The sequence below is a fragment of the Venturia canescens genome, chromosome 11, assembly GCF_019457755.1.
Source record: "Venturia canescens isolate UGA chromosome 11, ASM1945775v1, whole genome shotgun sequence".
In the NCBI taxonomy this organism is placed as follows: domain Eukaryota; kingdom Metazoa; phylum Arthropoda; class Insecta; order Hymenoptera; family Ichneumonidae; genus Venturia; species Venturia canescens.
Window position 1 is genome coordinate 8,711,246 of NC_057431.1, and position 21,852 is coordinate 8,733,097.

The 21,852-nt window shown below is 38.4% G+C and overlaps 2 protein-coding genes and 1 long non-coding RNA gene across 11 annotated transcripts in view; all 3 read right to left on the reverse strand.

Annotated features, from left to right (window-relative positions):
• Positions 1 to 2,520, reverse strand: part of Syn1 (Syntrophin-like 1) — a 275,363-nt gene extending 272,843 nt beyond the window's left edge. For 5 of the 8 annotated variants that reach the window (XM_043432140.1, XM_043432136.1, XM_043432134.1 and 2 more), the window contains exon 1: positions 2,075 to 2,520. The gene's annotated coding sequence lies outside the window, so the exon portion shown is untranslated. Of the gene's footprint in view, positions 1 to 269; positions 476 to 2,074 lie in introns of those variants that run through there. The other 3 variants (XM_043432138.1, XM_043432137.1, XM_043432139.1) reach the window with 3 other exon arrangements.
• A 3,244-nt stretch (positions 2,521 to 5,764) lies between these two features.
• Positions 5,765 to 20,422, reverse strand: LOC122418015 (purine nucleoside phosphorylase-like). 2 transcript variants are annotated; one of them, XM_043431996.1, is made up of 6 exons: positions 20,110 to 20,422; positions 10,368 to 10,462; positions 9,968 to 10,146; positions 9,373 to 9,548; positions 6,884 to 7,074; positions 5,765 to 6,511 (listed from the first exon to the last, which is right to left on the reverse strand). In XM_043431996.1, the coding sequence occupies exons 1-6, from the start codon at positions 20,211 to 20,213 to the stop codon at positions 6,288 to 6,290; spliced, it is 969 nt and encodes a 322-aa protein (XP_043287931.1). In that variant the 5' UTR covers positions 20,214 to 20,422; the 3' UTR covers positions 5,765 to 6,287. The 2 variants fall into 2 exon arrangements, with proteins under 2 accessions (XP_043287931.1, XP_043287930.1); XM_043431995.1 differs by having other exon boundaries at positions 9,968 to 10,176.
• On the reverse strand, positions 14,367 to 15,265 carry LOC122418017 (uncharacterized). The gene is made up of 2 exons (XR_006262418.1): positions 14,730 to 15,265; positions 14,367 to 14,661 (listed from the first exon to the last, which is right to left on the reverse strand). It is a non-coding gene; the product is annotated as an uncharacterized lncRNA (long non-coding RNA).
• Positions 20,423 to 21,852: the final 1,430 nt, after the last annotated feature.

Below are 21,852 nucleotides of genomic sequence, written 5' to 3' on the forward strand. Positions count from 1 at the left end.
GCTTGATTTTACCACGAATACAGAAATTTTCACCACGAATCTCAGAATTTTGGATCTGAAAGGTCACGATGATTTTTAAAAATCATGCATCAGGCAAGAAATCATTGAGTTAAAATTCCCTCACAAAACCGTGAAAAATTACCCAATTTTAGAAAAATTATCGATATTTTTTAACGTAACTAAAAACCCGGGGAATTTCACAAAGAAATCGAAAATTGAGGAAATTTCGCAGCACATTATTTCGCAGGACTTTTGATAAAAACACTAACCCCGACAAACGACGAATCTGCTGCGAAATGATGCGTCCGGTGAGTTTTTATCGAGGGATTATATGACTCCAGGGATTTCCTACCGAACCTTTTTATCCATCATCCGATAAAAAAGACGATTAAAAAAATATTCACCACGCAAATTCTATCCCGAGTGAAAACATGTAAATACTCGTCGTATAATTATATTTATATATGCGAGTTTGTATGTAATTAACGGGCAAACACTCGATCTACGTCGTCGCGACGTGAACCCTCAACGTTCGTCTCCCTCCCCCCGCCCGCCCGCCCTCCTCGCTCTTCCCACTCCTCGGCCCCGCGACCGCCCGCGCCGCGCCAATTGCTCGTTCACTCGAGAAACGTCACGGTCACCATCCAAGTACGCGTGCGAAGTCCGTACACACGTACATTCGCTGGTATACACGCCTTAAGGCGCTGACGCGGCGATTAGGGCCTAATTAGCAACGCACAATTAGCGCCCAACCACGGTAATTGGGTAGCCGAGTGGAAAAGAGACAAGACGCTCTCGCTGCTCGAACAAAATGCACGCGAGTGACAAAATGACCCATGCTGCTATATACGCGCTGATTTTTTATTCTTAATCGAAACGCTTCGCGGAAAAAAATGGAAGGGTTTTGAGAAGTAATGCCAAACAAGTTTATCACAATTCCGAGAAAAGTGAGCTCGCGAACGGTTCAGCTTCGCTTTTCCAGGAAATTCGAAGGTTTCGCTCGAAAAAGACGGAAATTCGGGGAATCGAAATGAAAAATGGCAGCTTTTCAGTCGACGGCAGATTTTTTTTAAATTAATCGTAATTCAACACTGTCCCGGTACAAAAGTTCAATTATTTTGTTATTCGATGAAAATTTCACAGACTGTAAACTCTGCGAAAGATTTCTCGCGTGTGAAATATTTGAAATAAATGATGAATTTGGAAATACTGATGAAATTGGAATGTTACGAATTAATTGAGAATATATTGGAAGGTTCGACACGAGTGACGTTTCCATTTGGATTCATTAAAGAGGTTGGAACGTTTGAAATTGAGGGTCGAAACACGACGAATAAATTACGGGAAAAAATACATCGGAATCGTGACAATCGTGTTTTCAAAAATTTCTCCATCGTTCCATATTGTTTTAATGAATTTCGAAATATCACATAATTTACAATAAAAATTTAGTCGTGAACGCGTATTTAAAAGTTCGATATATATCACGTTACCATCTGCATTTTCTACACGGTGTTGCGTCGGTCGAGGTTAGGCACCCGAGAGCCTGGGGCAAAAAACAATGGCACGATTTCTCTCATTCGATTTCACCGGAAGAGGAAATTTACCGAATAAAGTAATTTAGAAATTTATGCGCTGGAGGCCGAAGGTAAGAAAAAGGTTTTTGTCCTCGCGTGGTCACGTCATATGCTCCACACGATCACGTGACTTTTGGTTCCAGAAAAAATGTAATTTTCTGAAAAGCCAACGTTCACATTGTCATCCGAAAAACGACTAGGAACACGTCCGGAAATATGGGAAGGAAAATTTGGAGACTCCGGACGGAAACACTCGAAAGGAGCCAAAAGAATTTGTGGCGAAAGATGGAGAAGAAAAAGGAGAAGAAAAGAGAAAAATAACAAACACTCGCTATTCACTTGTCGTCGCGTCGTACAGGCGTGCGATGGCGTCGCCCGGCGCGAAGCGGTGAAAAAAAACGTAGGGAAGGTAAACCGGTCGAGCTCAAAGAAAACGACAGTTTTCTTTGATTACACGAAAGGACGAAAAATGAAAAGAAAACCAACGAAAAACTCACCGATGCTTTAGTTTCCAAAAAACTGACGTTTCGAGATAAGTGTTATTTCATGAATTACGATTATACTCTCAACGCTTTTTTTCCTTGCGACACAAAAACATGGCAAACGCCAAACTAAACGTACGATTCGTTAGATACCAATTTGAAGATTTATACACGGCGATTTTCCACTCTTTCGTAAATATAATGAGACACACGTTGATCGTCGCCAACGTGCATTCGGTGCGATGTCAAAATACGTATATTTAAAACTTTTTATACATTAATCACAACAGCTTAGTGACACAAAACACGTTTTAAACTAACGACCAACTGATTTTACGACGCGACTCTCCCCATCAATGACTTCCCTTTTTTCAACTCTTTATTTCCGCTTTTTAATACACTAATAAAATACAAGAGACAGGCGCCAACGAACAAGCAGAACAACGCACCGATACGCACCCGCGGACGCCACGAGTCGTACTAACGACAGCAGTCGTAGCCGTGCCGTAGCGTGCGCGAGAAAGCCGTTCCCTCTCTTCCCCCCCTCGCCGCCGCCCGCTGCCGCTCGCGCCCTCACATCGGCCCGCATACCGGCGATGCGCCGGCGGCACCCTGAAGTAGGGGCAAAAGTATTGGGTGGGGGGGACGAGCCTCTCACGCACGAGCGACGAGCCCGCAGGATGCATCAGTCGGCTGCCCCAACTCGGGGCTGTAGGAATGCCGAGTTCCGAGGCATTTTCTGTCAATTTTTTTTGTTTTTTTTTTCTTGTACGAAATACATACTCGATATGCAATTGAATTTACTTCATTTGCAAAATGTCAGTTTTTATGGCATCAAATTTTCGATGTTAAAAATGAAAAAATCGATGTTGAGACAAAAAAAAAATCGACAGAACGAATCTAAGGTCGGAAAAGATTTTCTGACGTTGTTTTAATGTTTCAATTTTACTGCATTCCTCCTTTCCTCGTTCGTTCTAGCCCGGTATCAACCACGTATTTCTTACCTCAGCCAACCAAAGAAATACTAACGTTACCGACCGAGTCTCGTATTTACCAGAGAGACGGAGATGAGCACGGTCATGTTTGATGACCACGTCCCCGGTGCTTCTCCCTCTGCGGCGCTTTTCACAAGTGAGGTTTGTATCGAAAGATGTTAAAACGCATATACAACGCCACTGGACCAAACGTTAAGATTCGTCACCGTCCCAACTCCATATTAAAATCCCAATATTCACAAAAACTTCGACTTATTGCTCCGGGATTAATTATTTCGTTGGTCAATCAGCACGAAAAGTCGAATCTCAATTATCGAATCCTTCGTGTGAAATTCAACGTACGTAAAAATACATTTTACGAATCCAGAGTTGGACGTGGCAGAAAAATGTTTAAAAAATCATTTTCACCTGACAGATTCTTTCCTTGATATATTCATTTGAGGTGGAATCAAAATTTCAATTGAAATCAAAACTCGCTTGAGATAAAATTTCCGTTAATTAAATATTTTATTGAGATTATATTCTTCCATTTACCAATTGAAATGAGATTTTGATTTTTTTCAATTCAATTTTCGTTCGTTTTTATTTTACTTTCAATGTTAATATTATAAACCGACCCGATTAAAATTTTAATTAAATCAATCAACTAATCGTGAAATTAATCGTAAAATTTGAAAATCTATTCGCCCTTCATTTTTTTGAGTAACGAACATAAAAATCCGAGTTCACCGATTTTGCTCATACTTTCGATTGGCTATGGCGAGAATCAGCCAATTGGAATTATTTCGAAAAGTATTTTTTCTGTTTTTAGTTTTCTTCCCATATGAGGTTCATTTTGTATTTTTTTTTTTTTTTTTGGACCCCACAAAACTCACCGCCGAACTTTTTAACGCACTTGACCAATTTTTTCGTTCTTTTCTCTCCTCGTTCTGCTCCTCATTTCCCTCGAGGACCCTCGCTAATCGTTTGATCAGCCACTTCGGCTCAATCTATCTCATCTTCAACAGGCGAAGAAGCCTTATCAATGATTCATGAAGTAGCAATGTTTTATCGCCCTTCTCCTCCTCCTCCTCCTCCTCCTCCTCCTCCCACGTTCCCTTCGCAGCTCAATGGGAAAAGAAATTAAGAAATACCCTCGATTGGATTCCTAACTCCACTTTTTTAGTGGTAAACTTTCGAGGACTCGCCGAGGCTAAATATTGCTCATCCCAAAAGTGTATATAAAAATACTTTTTTTCCAATCGTTTTACAAAATTTTTCATTCAATAAAAAAAAAAAAGGCAACGAAAGATGGCTTTAAAATTGTATTTCTTCGCGAGCCTTTTCCTTTTCGTTGTTGCTGAGCTTTCAGTGCAGCAAAAATTATTTTCAACAAAAGAAAAATAAGTAATAAAAAACGCGAGACAAATTTGTCGAAAGGAATAAAAATTATTGGGCAAATCGAAGAAGAAAAAATTATTTTCATCATTTTTTCCTTCTTCGTTATTGGACTGATGAATATTTCGAAAAAACAAAAAGGCATGAGAAATGGACGAGGATGTTAAAAAATAAGCGGAAATCGAAGAAAAAGGTGAAAACGGAAGCGAGAATAGGGAGCATAATAAGGGAAAGAGACGCAGACAGAATATCTCGCGGAGATGAAAACGAACGAGAAAAAATAAATGACGAGAGGCAGAGAGCGATTACTTAACAGTAAAAAATCGAGGCGATGCAGTCTGCTTTTCGGAAGGTTGAGAATTTATCGAAGGTGAACTGCGATGCATTAGCGCGTAGCAGCGGAAGCGCCGAGAGGGCCGCGACGACACGCCACGAGATGTCGGGAGACGTACAAGGTAACGAAGCGTGAGCAGAGCGAATCTTTTCATCGCTCCAGAAACGACATACCGGGTGTCCCAAAAGTCCAATTTTTTTTCAGCCCCCGTCGAAAGATCGTGCCTTTCAGAGACGATAAGTCCTCCGGGATTTTTCTCTCCGGCGCAGCGTTCTCGAGTTTTCAATCATTTTCGCGGGAAGCAACGCGCGCCCCGAACAAATGGGCGTGGATTCGGTGATCCGGGAAACCTTGCCCTGTGCAGCTGGCCGCGATCCTTCCCCGACGCTCCCCCGCGCGAGCTCGTTCTTCGGTTCCCCGCCAATTAAGGGCGTTCTCGCTAATTAAGGGGCTTCCCTCCTTTTCTCGGTTTCTCGGCGCGGTTTTCGCCCCATTTTCGTTGAAAATCGAGCTTCGGATGCTTCCGAAAAGTGCTCGTAGAATCGATTACGAAGCACGACCCGCACGAGTGTTGGACGGAGGAGCGACGCTGAGCCAAAATTCACGGGGCCGATATCTCGTCGAGGACTCGTCGAGGAAGAAAATCCCTGAGGACTTTTCCCTTTGGAATTTCATGGGGAATTTAATCTGAAAATTTGAAGCTTCACTTTTCGCGCACCCCGTATGTATAAATCGTCGTAAATTTCGTGTTTTCCTCTCCAGTCATTTACTCGATAAACATGAAACGAATCAATAGAAAAAGCGCGGAATCGTTTCTTTTCCGCTCGTTCGATTCCCTCGAAACATTTTTTTCCTCTTCTAATTACAATTCACGCTCTTCTATCCTTTCCATCTCAATTTGTACCGAGATTTCTGAACTGTAAAAGATCGAAGGATTCAGGACGGGTGTAGAAAAATCAAATAAAATGCGACGCGCCTCGAGCCCCGGCTGAAGAAACATCCTTGACAATAAAAGTTTATTGAAACACATTTTTTTCCTCGTTCATCGACGATTCTCGTTGCATTACGAATAGATTACTAGAAAATCCTGGCTGTAACGATTTGCCTCGACTCATTCCTGCTCACGCGTTTTCTTTAATCCTTCTAGTTTTTTTCGCCTTTCCCCTCTCCATCCCTGTTTCCTGGTGCCTCATTATGCGAACTTCTCTGACGACGATAATGCTTGTGACAATCATCGCCGCGTCGCTCTTTTCATGTTTTCTTCTCGTTTCCATTATTCCCTTTTTCTTATCCTCCTTCTACGAATCTCCAAGTTGAAGATTTCAAAAGTGGATCTTTCTAGGTGGAAAACGTGTTTTTTCGAAGAATTTCACGATCTCGAGGACTCTCTTGGCCTCGATAAAACTCTCGGGGAGCTCCGCCCCTCCGGCATCCTTCCCTCAAACTATTTCTCCACGATAAAAATATTCTCCATTTTTTTCTATGCGTAGACAATTTTTACAATTCTGGCTACTTTATTTATTCATTTTTTATAATTATTTATCTCCTCGTTGATTCGCAGTACCATGCGCGACACGAAATCCTGGATCAAGGGCTGCCTGCTCCTTCCCACGTCTATCACTTCCTCGTGATTCGCTGCATTGTCGTTCTCGTAATCGGTCGAACAGTGATTCGTTATTAAACTGAATGTGAACACCGTCATTTCGCAGTGTCGGGCCGTTATCACTTCGTGGACGGTTGACATTCCTGAAAGCAACAACGAAAAGTCCGAGAACTAATGAATTTGCAGGAAAGCAGAGTACGAAATTGGCAAAACGTTTTTTTTTAATTTAAAAAAATTTTTTTTTTGTAAAAAATTGGATTTTTCCACAGTTTTTTGAACGTTCGGTGACATTTTCATTTTTTAAATTCCTACTCAACATTTTGGCTCGTCGAAATTCAATTTTAGCATTTCCTTTGATCGTAAAATATTCGAGTTTGAAGTTAAGTAAAAAAATTTCACCAGTTTCGTTATTTTTTCGTATTGAAGCATCGCTATTGTATGGGGGATGAAATAATCATCGAGGATTCAAAAAAACATGCTTTTCCACTAATATTTTCGCAGAAAATATCACCAACCTACGGCATCGACTCCCACCATACTCAGCATCCGAAGCTCTGCCACAGTCTCGAAATTCGGGCCTCCGAGACAGGTGTAAACCCCTCGATGGATGATGTCATCGATACCCATTTCTTTGGCTATTTCCGTGCCAACGTCGAGAAGGTGAGCGTTGTAGGCGGCGTTCATAGGTGGGAATCTCGGTCCGAATCTGCAATGAGGAGAAAAAAAATCGTGAAATTCCAATAGAGAAAAAACTTTCTCGCAATGAAAAATCAGATTTTCGGAATTCGACATCGAGCCTCCGGAAGTTGGATCGACGCGAATAGTGTCGATGAACATGGGAAAATTCGATTGAAACTGGAATTGATGTGAATTTGAGGAATTTCGTGTTTTTTTTTTTTTTTTTTCTTTCTTTCTTTTTCAAATACGTTGAAATCGTTGCCGCGGCGACACCGGAAGTTTGCAAATGATTAACGCAAGAAATTTTGAATAAAATTCTATATAATTAAGAATGGAAAGAATTTAGGCGGAATTTTTCCAAACGAAAATTTGTTTCGGATGACAAAAATGATGGAAAAAAATTTTGAGTCCGTTCACCGGGGCTCGGAATCTGAAAGGGGAGAATCTCGGTGTCCCAGCAGTCACCATTAATTTTCCACTTTCACGAGCAGGACGATATTACGTATTTGGTGTGCGGATGGGGATGAAAGCGGAAAGAGGAATGAGATAAAAAGGGGGCGAAGGAGAGACGGGGGGGCTGGGAAGATTTGAGCTGGCAAAGAAAGCTGAAGGAGGGAGAAGGAGAAGAGAGAAAAAAGACAGTTTTCTCGGTCCATTAATATTGCTCAGAAAAAAAGATTAAAAAATTTTTAAAAAAACATGAAAAACAAGTCGCGAGCTCGGAGAGTGAAGAGAGGAGTAAGAAGAAGAAGAAGAAGCTTCGGTGCTGATGAGCTATGGAGAAGTGGGCAAAGACGTGCAAGTGAATAAAAAAATGGAAAAAAATAAAAAAAATTGATAAAAAGGAAAGAACGAAAGATTAGTTCTTGCCAATGTAAGGTAGAAAGACAAAAAGAGACAGAAAGAGAGAGAGAGAGAGAGAAAGATACAGAAAAAGTAAATTCACGACTGTTTGGTTATGGTGTGCACGAAGGAAAAGAGCGAGAAGTCGAAGCAGCGTAGTTTGGAGCTCTCATCGTGAGCAAACGCAGCGCCATGGGGATGGAAAGAGCCCCCACATTTCAGTTTCAGAGAGGTGAAGCTTCGTGGCGAATAGAGAAAGAGGAAAAGAGAAAGCTAAATGTGGGAAAATGAAAAAGTTGAGGAAACGAGACGAAATTATATACGTATATAGACACGATTTTGTCTCTCCTTCGGTCCCCGTGTATACATATATACGCAACGATAAATCTCTTCCGTGAGTTTTGCTGAGTAAATACGCCAATCAGCTTCTTTATATCTGCTTCGTGCAAATAGTTCATCAATCCGATTCAAGGGGTTATTTCAATGAAATAAATTAATTCTCGAGGCTCCTTTGCCCGGAGCTTCGCTCTTTTTACCTCGCTGGCCTCGAAGCCTACTTTGCATGATTTTCCCATCGAAATTTCAGGAATACAATATCTCATCGTGATTCGTAAACGAAAAACTAAATGTGCTTCGATTTTTCTACATGATTTTGAAAATGGAATTTCCTCGAAATTTTTTTTACATCTTCTCGAGAAATCGGCACACTTTCTCCTAGGATTTTATCGTCTCCAGATTATTATTTTTCTTCATTCATTTCTTCTAAGGTAGATCATGCCCGTAGGATCGTATTTTATGGGGGTCTAATGTGACTCGATTTTTACTCCTTAATTAAAGATATTATCACTCAATATTAATGTCAGAGTTATGAATTCAAAATTTTGAGCTAATTTTTCAAAACTTTTTTTGGCTAATGGAATTACGAGCGATCAATTAAATCATTGAGTGAATCCAAAATTTTATTTTTTATGTTGAAAATCGCATTAGAGAGCGCAAAGGGAAAACGCAACGGGAAACGAATGAAGAAAAAAGTATTAATATTAATAATAACTTGAGTTTAATTTTATTATTAATTACGTCGTTTTTGTATATGAAAATTTCGATTAACTTATTTTTATTTAACGAATTTTTCAATAAAACAATTTTTTTATATAAAATTATATTTATATAAATTATTTTATAATTATTTTTACTTTATCTTCTATTGATACTTGAATTTCAAGGTTTTTAAAAATATTAATTTTTTAAATAAATTTACAATTCATTACTTCAATCAAACACATAACTCTAAAAAAATTTTTTATAAATACTTTAAATTTGCAATTTGCAATTTAAAATTTTGTACGTAAAATGAAAATTCAAGAAAATGATTATATTCGATTAATCATAAAGATTTTTAAGAAAATCGGTTTTTTTTTTTTTTTTCATTGGCTCGCTGTATACCTGCAATGAGAGAACGATTGTCGCAATGATTTTATCTCACCTGTCATCGTTTGGTCCCTGAAGTGGATTGTTGCCAGCAAATCCCATCATGTTAAGGTGATCCTTCACCATCATGATGTCACCGACCTTGTATTTCGGATTCAAACCGCCTGCAGCGTTGGTAGCGATCAGATGACTTACACCGACGAGCTTCATCACCCTCACAGGCATCGCACACTGCGAACCGACACGAGATCAATAATTTTTTAAACTCAATTGACATTTTTTTTTTTTGCATTATTCTTCTGACTCCACTCGTTGGCTTCATTTGTTAGGGTTTTTATCTACCGAATCGTGGATCTCGAGTGAATCACTGAAATTTCATTATGTTGACAAACTGCTCGCAATTTTGGTCACCGAAAAATACGTTCTCGTCAAGAACCCTCGCGAAACACCATTTTTATCTAGTTTTTTTTTTGACTTTAAGCATTATTCTTTCAACGCACAAACGAGATTTGATTCATTCATCGCCTTGTTACTAATCCCACTCACGTTGGGGTGAAAAGAGATAAAAAAAATCCCTCGTGCCTCTCCCTGCAGGGCTCTGAGGTTTTGGGTTATTTGATTTTTATTCCCTTTTTCGTTATCATGCTTACTTTCCACAGTGGGTATCCCTCGTAATAGTGGAACCTGCCCTGCATACACATCACCGGGACGTCTTCTAGGAAACCAAAAACCAATTGTCCCACGTGCCCTTTGACCGTGGAGCTTGGAAAATGTGGTATCTCCTCGTATGGAAATACTATCGGATCCGTCAACGTGTCTGCCAGTGAACCTGGACACAACTCACTATGCTCAGATTGTCCTGCACAACAAAATTGAAAAAACCACGAAGGGTCCTCTCTCCGTACTGTTGCCAATATTTTTATCCACTTTTATTTGATTTTTCTCATCTTTTTATTCGAGGATTTTCAAAGCCTGGAACAAGTCCCTAGGAACGATGCTCGAGGCTTTTTCCCGGAGGGATTTACCACGTCGTGATTATAAACTACTCACCCATTCCAGAACCGCAAATAATACCGATCTTTGGCCTTATGGTGACACGATCGAGGAGATACTGCGCCGATTCCTGGAGCGCCTCGAACGTGTATCTACGTGACACAGAAAACAGTGCTTTATGTATTTCGACATGCGTCAACCCATGAATATGTTTAATACTAATAATAATAATGGTTTGTATGTGTAGAGGAGCTTCCAAGTTGAACGAATGGAGCGTTTGAATCGCCATTTCTGGCTTCTTCCTCACGGCGATCTGTGGATTTCACTGCCACAGCGTATACTGCGAAAACGGTTGGAAATAGAGGCAAAGTGCATAGGACTATTTTAATGGGGAATTCAATTTCCAAGAAAAAAGTATTTGAACAAATTTTTGTATCTTCGATACTTTAGGGCTGAGGGCGCCTCGAAGTGGAGCTTATGTCAACGACTTGTTTTCGAGTAGTACTCCACTTCTTCGGCCGGTGAAGGCCAAACCGTTGAACTTAGAGAAATACTTCCGAGGAGTTCTTTGTAGAAAATTTAATTCTCTACAACTTTAATCCCATGCACTTTTACTCTAACTCCACAAGTTTCGGAGCTATCCCCCATAAAGTGTGAAAGTCTACGTCGCTATTGAAGAATCCTTAATTCAGCGGCGAAGGACGCAAAATAAACAACATGATTTTGGGCTTCCGGGCTCGCTAAAATCCGCTTTACATTATTTAACATCTAAATTGTGATATCCCCCACACACATCGACATATTTAAGGCTGCGCTACGTAATAGATACACGATCGATCGAAGGGGTTGATTATCAGGATAATTAGTGGGGTTCATTCCCAAGGGAACATGCAGAGGACACAGCTAGGCACGGAGACTCCGGAAAGCGAAATGGGAAACTGGAGCCCGTCCGGCACGCGTGTCCCCGCCAATATCAATGAATAATTATGGGGATGCTGCATGAAATCTATTTCATCCCCCTCCGGCCCTTCAACCCCCTCCTCGATCCGCTCCTCGTCTCTCCCATCCCCCTCTAGCTCTCCTCCAGGCCTCGCGCTCTCACTAATCAGGACATATTATGTAGGAACTCCTATTCGAGACTATTAGTCTCATTCGTTGCCCGCATAGATGCGGGGATAAATCGAGCGAGAACACGTAAAGCAAGGAGCCCACCAGAATCTCGTCTAGACGAAAATATTCAAACGGAATCTCTGGAAAATTAGAGGCGCAATAGCAATGCTGAAATCGTTCTCACTGTGACGGCTCAAACAGCCCCCAAAATTATACACAATGTACATGAAATTTGCCTCCCCAAAAGCTACTCGCCCGAGGCGGATATCCCGATTTCGAGACCCGAAGATATACGAACTCTCGCCGAAATGTACCAGTGCAAACTCACGCTTTGAAAGCCATCATTGACAGAATTTGAACAGTTTGTTTGACGTAGACCAGGTGAAAATGTTTTTTGTTGACTTTATTCGTTTAATTAATTTATTCACTCTTTCATTGCTGCTTATTTATCTTACATTCGAGAATTTTTTATTAACGTCTTCGACAACATTTTGGTGCAACATTCGTTTGCTTGAATCGAAATAAAAAATAAATTGAAAATTTTTATTTTAATGAAAAGTAAAATAAAAAGTTTTCTCATTGGTTTAATTCGCTTTTCTTTAATTGAATTTTTTGAAATTATTCACTGATTTTTTTACTTCAATTTTGTTTCACTTTTAAAAATGTATATTATTCACAAACCTCTGATGCGGTTCTTTAAGGGGCTCGTACGAAAACGTTTAATTGGACACGTTGGAAACGTTTTTTTTTTTTTATCGTTTGGATTAATTTTTAATCGTTTACTTCGTGTTTCGCTTGATATTTCGAGTTCGTCTTTTTTTTCATTCAATTTATTTTGCTTCATGCGAATGAAATTTCCCTGAAAATACGTTAATCCAATTACAATGATTTGATCAATGTTTCGTTCCGGTGAAAATCGTTCAAAGCGGGCAAATAATTGAAAAAATAAGTTCTATATCGAAATACTCGTTTCATCATTTCGAACAAATGTTCGTTCGAAAATTGGAATTTTACTTTTTTTTTCAAAACTTTTATTATTTTCCTTGAAAATATCGCTTTTGTTATCGAACTTTCGAGTGTTTTCCAACGTCCATTCCGATTGGAACAACTCATACGCATTTTCGTATTGCGAAACAGTTTCGCTCTCACGTATTTCGTGGCGAGAAGCGAGAAATCTGCGAGGAACACACATTCTGAACATGCGGCTGGCAAAGCACAAGCAACTTTTCTCTCTCGCTCTCCGCATCTCTCCCTCTTTCTTTGCGCCCCACCTTTTCGTCTGCGAATCGAATTCGATATATGCAGCAGATTCGTACGTGTAGCAATCGTCTACAAACTCGACATCGATCGCACTGCATAAAATACTTCAAAATCCCGGTGCCAGCGCTCCTGATTCTCATGACCATCCCATTCGAGCTGAAACACTCCAATCGATGAACGAAATAAATAGAGAAAAAAAATAGTCGAGTCCAAAATGTTGGTTCTTTTTTTCCTAATCATCAACAATTTTTTTTACCTGTTTTTTTACATTCAAAAAAATGATTTTCTTTTTTTTTATTTTGATGTACCAAAATCAATTTTTATTGGATTAAATATAATTTTGACGAGAATTGAAATAATTTCATTTTCAAACGGATTAAGATTAATAAAAATTCAATAAAATTGCAACCGAAATAAGTTTCAAAATGAAATGTGCGAACAAAGTCAATATGTTGTTAATTTGAAAAAAACATAATTTTTTTTCAATACACTACTCGTATCGATTCCAATTTAATAAGAACTTGTATATGGATCAAATTACTTTGAATTCTATAATCAGATTGAAGTAAATGAAAATCAAGAGAAATTGAAATCAACGGGAATAAACTTAAAACCAAAATAAGTGATTAAAATGAATTTGAATTCTACTTAAATCGAAGGAAATTTGAAAAAATTGCTAACAAAAAAGTACCAAGTCACTAGAATTGTAGAACCATCAAATTTTCATAAGAAAATGATACTCAAAATAAATTTTGAAAAAACCCTCCTGTGGCTACAAAATAACGAGAAAATAATGGAGCACCGAATGTGTTGACTCCATCACAGTTTCCCATTAAATCAATCTCGAAGTCCCCGTGCATGTTTACATCGGAAAATACGGAGATCGCGTACGAGAACATCCATACATGAAAGAGGTGGAACGCGCGATATTCAACCGAGTGTAAGAACGTTTCTCAGTAGGAGAATACTGCGACCACATTGCTATGGTACACCTGCAATATATCTCCCATTTGCCAGGGCTTTTCCCATGCCCAAATACTGTACATACCATTTGTACAAACTTGTATGGGGCTCTCTGAGCTAAATCAACAGGTTTGTCGTCCTCGTATATTCTAATGAACCTTCGGACTCTTGGAAATGAGTCCGTGATTCGAACTCGGGAAAATGGTGCTTTTCGACAAATGAAGCGAAAATTTGGGTGGAAAACTTTTGAAGAATTTTTTCCTTGATTCGATGGCTGATAAAATTTCGATACTTTTGTCTCGAGTTCAAGAAACGATTTTCAACGAATCTTTTCAATTTGACGAATAATAAAATGAACAAATTTGCTTTATCATGAAATTTAATAAAATGAGGCTTCCGAGTTATTTTTCATTCGGTATTAAATTTTGATAGAAAATATTCAACAGAAAATCAGCGAAGGAACTTCGATTCGGAGTTTATCCAAAATTGCTCTGAACCCATTTTGGTCCCATTCGATCGTTTAGGGGTCGTCAAAAAATTTCGAAATTTCGTCTCAAGTCCCAAAATCTGGTTCGTACAACGAAGGCAGGAAAATTCGAGTACTTCGAAGCTTTTTCTTGAAACTTCGTCGTCCTGCTCGGCGGTCCAGTCTGCCTCCGATTTGGCAAGATGTTTTAGTGTTTTCGTCATCGATCAAAATGATTGTAAACAATCAACAGAAAATTAGGGATTTTTCCATTTTTATTTTGATGCGAATAAATTTGATGGGATTCGTCGATTCGCCATGAAAATCCTCGTGCTCTCAGACGTATCTCAGCTCCGTTGGCGGCGGCGTGCTACCGACAGAATCGCGAAATTCTGTTCGAGGCATATTTGCTCCAAGAACTCCGCAGCTCCTTAGTTACGAATATTGCAAATCTTCTTGTACGTCCTCGCTCTCGGTACCCAACAATAAAAGGTACCAATACAGGAGGCTTCGGTGGCGATGTTACGGGATTAACATTCTCGTACCTCGATCCTACACGCTCCAGAATTAATAACAACATCCTCAAACTACAATGTTACACGAGCTCAAGTAGAACAAACCACATTTAATCAGACACCCAATTCTCCATCATTTTGGCCCCCTTTTATTTCTCGTTCCTTCGGAAATTCGGGTCACGAAATTGAAGGATCACCAGAAGCGAGAGTTGGACGAAAAATTGCTGAAAATATTGACGATTAAATTATCGAAATTTATCAAAAAATACTGGATCGAATGGATTTTTAACTTCACACACTTTTTCGTACTTTCTGCGGGACTAAAGTTTGCCTGAACTCATGCCCTGATTGGGTGTGCCAGGAAAAGTGGATAGCAACGATAAAAATAACCATTTTGTAGCAAATTGAACAACAAAAAATCTCTTTTTTAATTAATCCATAAAATGTGTTTTTTGGTTGTTAGCGTGAACGAAAAAATGCAATTAAACAAAAAACCTGTTTCGTTTGTCAATTGAATTGGAAAATGTGTCTTTTCGTTTATTAAATTAAGGGAAAAAATTTCGTTTCTTTATTAAGAATTCAACAATAAATAAATTTTTGGTTTAAAAGAAAAAAGTTTCATCGCTTCACAATCACGTTTCAATGAATTTCAATAATTCGAAATAATCGTTTCGCAAAATTGTTCAAAATCTGATAAACTACGATTTATCGTATTTTTTAAAAAATACAAAAACAATGAATAATGGTGTACACAAAAAAAGAGAGGAAGGAGAAAAAATCGAGTTGGTTTTGAAGCACGCCAAGCGAGTGGCACAGAAATCATCGAATTTCCAGTAGGCTGAATAGAATTGGAGAATTCAAGGAGTAAGTCAATCGTGTTTGGCTCAAAGTGCAGGTTCGATCTTCGCCCAAATAAGGAGTAACCAAGAACAGAGCCTAGAATACGAGGCTTCTCGGTTCGTAGTTGGCTTTCCAAGGGTCTCTGCCTACCGATACTCAGAAACGACGTTCGCGTAATTGTAACGCAATATTCATGGGCAAAGTGCACTTGTGCAGCTTCTGCATATGGGAAAATTCGTCTCCGGAAAGCTCTCCTTCGATACCGAGGATGCTGCGTCAGAATGGACCAGATTGTTCTCATTTTTCAGCCTTTTTACCATTCAAATGTCGCGAAGAGTATAAAGAAACTATTCAAATAAAAATTTGTTTTTATTCGTATGAAAAACTCCAAATTGAGGGAGCGATAAAATTATTCGAATGTTTGACAAAGTCATCGTCAGATTTTTCGAGACGAATGACAGTTGAGCAATGTCGAATTGTGGGACAAGATAACGAGGTTGATTGAAAAACAAATGTCTTTTTTTCTTGTTAAAAATCGCGGCTAGTAATGGAATAATTGAAAAAAGAGCTTGAAAAATTAATCTTTTTTTTTTAATTATTTTAAAAAATACCATTTTTTGAAATAAACAAGAATTTTTTTACGTTTTGCGGATGTATGAACATTTCAATAAGAAATTAATGATGCAGACCGTGGAGCAACTTTTTTTCACGGTGCTTCGGGAAAAGTGATTTTTCATGTCGTATGTAATTTAAGAAAAACAAAAATAAAATAATTTTTTTTACAAAGCTTAAATTCTAATGAGCAACGTGTAAAAACTATTTTTATTAATTTCTATCGCTATCTCTTCTAAAAAGAGTTTTTCTTTTACCGCGTTTTTGGCACTGCTGGACGTACGTGAGGCGTTGAAAAGTGAAGAAAGTTGGAAAGAAAATTTTTTTATTTACTAAAAATCGAGAAAAGTGGAAGAGCACTCTGAAGATAAGGGTTGAAACCCTGGCAAATGAGGAAACGAATAATATTTTTGGCTTCAAAATCAAGAAGAATAACGAAACGATTGAAAATTCATCAAAAACTTGTTCCATCGTTTTCTGCTCCACTGCCAAAGGACTTGGTGCTCGAAATCGTGAACTTTCACCCTGGCTTTTCCTCTATGATCTCCCAGGTGAAATGCTCTCGAATTTAGCGAATCCGACAATGCTGTAATTAGTGATAATCGCTTCTGAATGCATTTTCGACGTGTGTGACGCAAACGTATGGTTTCTCCGAGCCCCATACAATTTCCGGGTTCGCAAACATTAATAATCTCTCCCTCCTTCCTTTTCTCAGCCCTCCTCATTCCCCTTCAAATCTAAGGTTACATAATCAAAGCTCCCTGCTTTGTAGGTACCATGCAGGAACAATTGCTGAGGAAGGCTTTCCTGGACCGGCTGATTCGCAATCCGAATATATCCGATAACAGAATCGCGAATGTGCACAAGACTCTTCAAAACAAAAATTCATTCTCCATCTTTTCGCCGATTCATTAAAAATTTACTAAAATCAAGTAAAATCGAAAAAAAAAACAACGATTCAGCAAGTTTTGAAATCTTTTCGTCAATCAAAATTTCAAAGGGATTTCGCACATTTTTTATTTTCGATATTTCATGCAAAAATAAGAAAAATTTTAGTTGGATTTTTTCAAAAACTACCGATTTCCCAAGAAAATTTGTTTTTTCTCAGACTGCTGATATTTTGTAGTAATTTTTGTACCCTCTTCGAAATTTCAGTCTCTCAAATGCGCATGAAAAAAAATGAAATTTTTTGTGGCAACGAGGGCCCCAGGAAACTGCGGAAAACCCCTCCCGATAAAGGCGGCAATATTTTGGATTAGCGAGCCAATCCAGGGCCGAGCGGTCACCCATCCGAGTATTGGCCTCGCCCGCGAGTCCCCTTAAAATTTTTGTCGACTCTTCCAAGTGAATTATTCCCTTTTCAGACGAAAATAATCACATTTTCGAGCTTTTTTCATCGAATCGTGATTCAATTAACGCGGATAAACGATTGTTATGATGATCTTCGAAAAAGCCGAGGATCGCTATTTCGTGAGAAGAAGCGGGAGCTTAAATCCCCCGAGCGAATATCAATATTGACTCGATACGAGTCTCGCGTATCATCGCTCAAACATAATATCGTAATGAGATCATTTTCGCGCAGTGGTCTGATCGAGTGGCTTTATTTACTCTCGTGATACAATTATTTCGAGGAAATACGTATTGACGCTTTTTCTTCTATGAAAATAAAAAAAAAGCACGAGCTCGTTGGGGAAAAATTTGTTCTGACGACTCAGCGAACGTTTTTTCCTCATATTTTTATAAACAATTTTTTTTTTTTTTTTTACTTTTTTCCAGCTCTTAAAAAAATTCTCAACGACCTTCAGCCCTTCGCCTCTTGCTTATTTATCGTTATTATCATTATTTATTTCTCATTTTTTTTGTTTTTTTTTTTTTTTATTTCACTACACAAAAGCTATTGAAGCTCCAAAAGAAGGCAAACTTCGTTCTCCCGGACACGCTCGCTACCATAAAAAAGTCTCGTATTATATTTCCTCGGCTTGAAATACCATACGCGGGCCATTTTACATGGGACTTTCCGAAACGATTGTGCTCGGCGAGCTTCGAGCAAGAAACTATCGAAATTTTAATCAAAATTTTTTCTAACCAATTTTCGAAATCGCTGCTCCGTGATTTTTTGGGCATATTTTAAAAAATATTGATTAAATCAAATTTACGAAAAAAAACGACGAGGATGGAGAATTTTCAAAAGCGTTTTCGATTTTTCTCAGCAAACGCGAGGATGATGCGAAAGAAATAGAAATACCGTATATTTATAAATTCACGGAGTATACGAACAATGAAAAATTCGAGGCTAAATGCGGCACATTGGGGCAAAAAGAAGCGGAATTACTCGTCACCTCATTTCATACCTTAACAAAATCTCACAAACTTTTCAAAATCCACGAAATAATTTGTGAAAAATAATTTTGTGCAAATGACCCTTGGGTTGCTTCAGCCTCGAAGCCACTCAAATTTTCATAATTTCAAAAAAAAAAAAACCATCAAAACACCTCTGAGTTTGTCTCATTTTGATTTTTAATAACAGAAAAATTACATTTTCCAACTTTTTTCAAAACTCATGAACCACTTGGAGCCTCCAAATTTTATTTTCTTTTTTCCGAAAAAAAAATTCTCCCAATCTGCGTGACCCAATTTGTCATCGCAGCTATTAATAAATTTCCAAAAATTCGAATTCACCATCGATTTTGTCAAAAAACAGGAAAATCATTTGAATTTTTTTTTCCAAAATTCAGGGTCCATTTTGCCCCAATCTCAGATCTATCCTCGTATCAGATATGAGTGTCCGTATATATATATTTATAAATATAAATATATTTATCGTATGTACGAGAGAAGATGTGAGTATATACGAGCTCGCCGAGCTAGTTTACTGTCCCGAGATACAAGTTTTATGCTACCAGCCCTCGTGCCCTGTCATACGATTATTATATGTACGAAGGAAAACGTCGTCGTCGTCGTCGACGACAACGTCGACGTCGTTGTTCGTTGATGCACGTCCAGGAGGAAGGCAGAGGAAAGAGGGCGAGGAGGAGAGGGCTGAAAAGAACTTTTTATAACTGCATTATGCAGGGGGTGAGAGAGTATAATAGAATGCACTGAAGGGAGTAAAACAGGCAACGAATTTGTCGTGAAATATCCGTGAAGCACTGGCAATTTTTACTTCTTTTTACTTTTCATGCAAATATATTTTTCTTTATTTTTCATTTTTCTTTTTATTAATTTCTTTTTAGCTTCCTACAAGTCACGAGAGTTCTTGTTTTATAAATTTTCCTCATTACAAGTGCGTATCATCGCGTGGATCGAGTCGACGAGCTCCAACGTTTTTATTTCTTCTCTCAGTCGCCTTGAGAAATTTTTTTACTCTACCAACAAATTGTGGTTTTATTGGGCTTCTCGATTATTCTGAATTTTTGTTGGACGCTTCTTACTGAATTGATTATTTCGAGGTTTCGTGAAGTTTTGAAGGAAAAATTGTTTTTATTAATTTTTTGTAGTTTTGGGGAAAATTTTTGGGGGCTCGAAATCGATTACGAAATCTCGCTGACTTTTACAACGACGAGAAACCACCGAAATTACACGAATTTAAAAAAAATTCACCGTCAAAAATTCACAGTCAAAAAAATGGACCCTCGGACAGGAACAGCGATCCGAACACTTTCGAACCGTGCGCAAGTCCGAATTCGGAATTCCTGATTTCAAGTGACGCTTTCGAAAGGAAAATGGAGTCAAAAATACAAACATAAGCAGATGATTTCGGGGTAAAATTTTCCGCCCGATCACATGGCGTTGGTTAAATTAACCTACGATGATAAACTCCCGAGATAAATGAATAAAAAAAAAAGCTACATTTTTCCGCAACTTTTTTGTAATTGAAAGCTTCGTAAAGTCTTCGGTCCGCATATGTTTTCTGACGAAACGGTGGGGCGATGTTGGTCGTAACTGAATTGACGCGGGGCGGCAAGTGGTCCAATTCCGATCACTTGTCACGGTCATATAAAATGAAGAAAACGTGGGCGTTGATGAGACTTACGTTGAGGTGCTCGTGTGTTTGACCGCGGTGTGAAGAAACTCATTTTCGTTGGGCCGTTTGAGGGATCCATGGCCGTTGACAAGTGATTTGTTTTCAAAAGGCATTTTCCGGATCTTTAAGGCTGTTCGAGCCCGACTTTTTATTCCTTCCCAAACACCGAAATTTCTCGGGGATTTTATCGACGAACTCGGACCAAGGAAAACTCGATATCCAGCGACTGAAAGCGGCTTCGTCGGGAACAAACTTGGGGAAAAAAACGTTCGCTCGCGTGCCAGTTCTCGGCGCCGCGCACTTTCAAATGCCTGGGACTTGTTCGACGAGGCCCCGTTTTATATCCTCGTCGAGACTTCGCACCGAGACCCAATGGAAGGAGATTTACGACGGTGAACGGGCGAAAAATGAGCTGGAAAAAACGACAACACCGAGGACCAATCGACGCTCAGGGACTCGGGAATGCTGCTGGTCCAATCCTCACCGAGTCTCAGCGCTCCGGAACCCCGTACACGACGAATCACCGTCGCTGCTGTCACTTTTGCTTATCGAATCTCTCGCTCGCTCTTCTCCTTCTTACGAAAGAGAAAATGAGAGGGAAGCAGAGGCCACTGATAATGATAACCCTCGGAGCGTGTAAATCGAAGCTCCGCAATTGAATGCTCCTCGCCTCACTCGCCTCTCGCACATATTCGTAGTTTCTGCAGAAAACCCTCGTATTTGGGCCACCGAATTACGCCAACGATCTTCCGGCTTATCAAAATATTGCGGAATACACCGCTGGACGCGTTTCCGGCCGGTTGGAGGAGGCTGCACTCGGCCAAAAAAGTTGCTTTGTGGAACGAAGCATTTTATTTAACGATTCGCCATAAAATTATCCAAAAATTCATTATTCCAAATGTCAAATCATTTATTTAAATTAATAAATTTATTTATTAAAAAACTAGATACATTGGTAGACGAATAAATTTTAATTTGTAATTCAATATTTTTAATAATTATTCAACAATAATTTATTTATTTAATTAAATTTAATCAAGATTAATTTTATTTAAATTAATTTTAGATAAATTCTGATACAAAAGGCAAATAAAATTAATAATTATTTATAATTATAGTCTATTTTTTATTTCATTTATTATACTTGACTTATAAATTTTCTTATTTTTATATTTAAAAAAAAATATATTAAATTTAAATATAAATTTTACAAGTAAATCTTATTGTAAATAATACATTCTTTATTAAACTAAATTTTCAAATTCTAAATTTACTTTGCAGTAAAATATACTTGGTAGAAAATCGAAGTTTTTTCAAAATTTCAATCAAACCAACGGGACTTTTGGTCGAAGAACAACTTTTTTAACGGCGAGATTGAGAATTACTTGAAAAAAAGAAATTACGACGAAAGTGCGAATTTTTAAAAATTTTCCTTTCAATTTGATACTTCAATATCAACGTTTCCTTCTGTGAATACGAGAGCAATTGAATCATTTGATCCCGTAAATTCGTGAGTAATTAATTGCACACTTCGCTCATTAAAATTTCCGTTTAACAAGCAGCAGCAGCAGCAGCAGCAGTGCGATTATTCGTTACATTCGTTTCTTTGCTTATCGCAATTAATGAATTTAATCAAAATTCATCAATATTTTTTCCTATTCATTATTTCATCAATTAGTGAATATTAAAAAATAATAATTCAAACGAAATTAAATAAAATATCAAAGATTCGATAAAATTTTTAGGAAAATT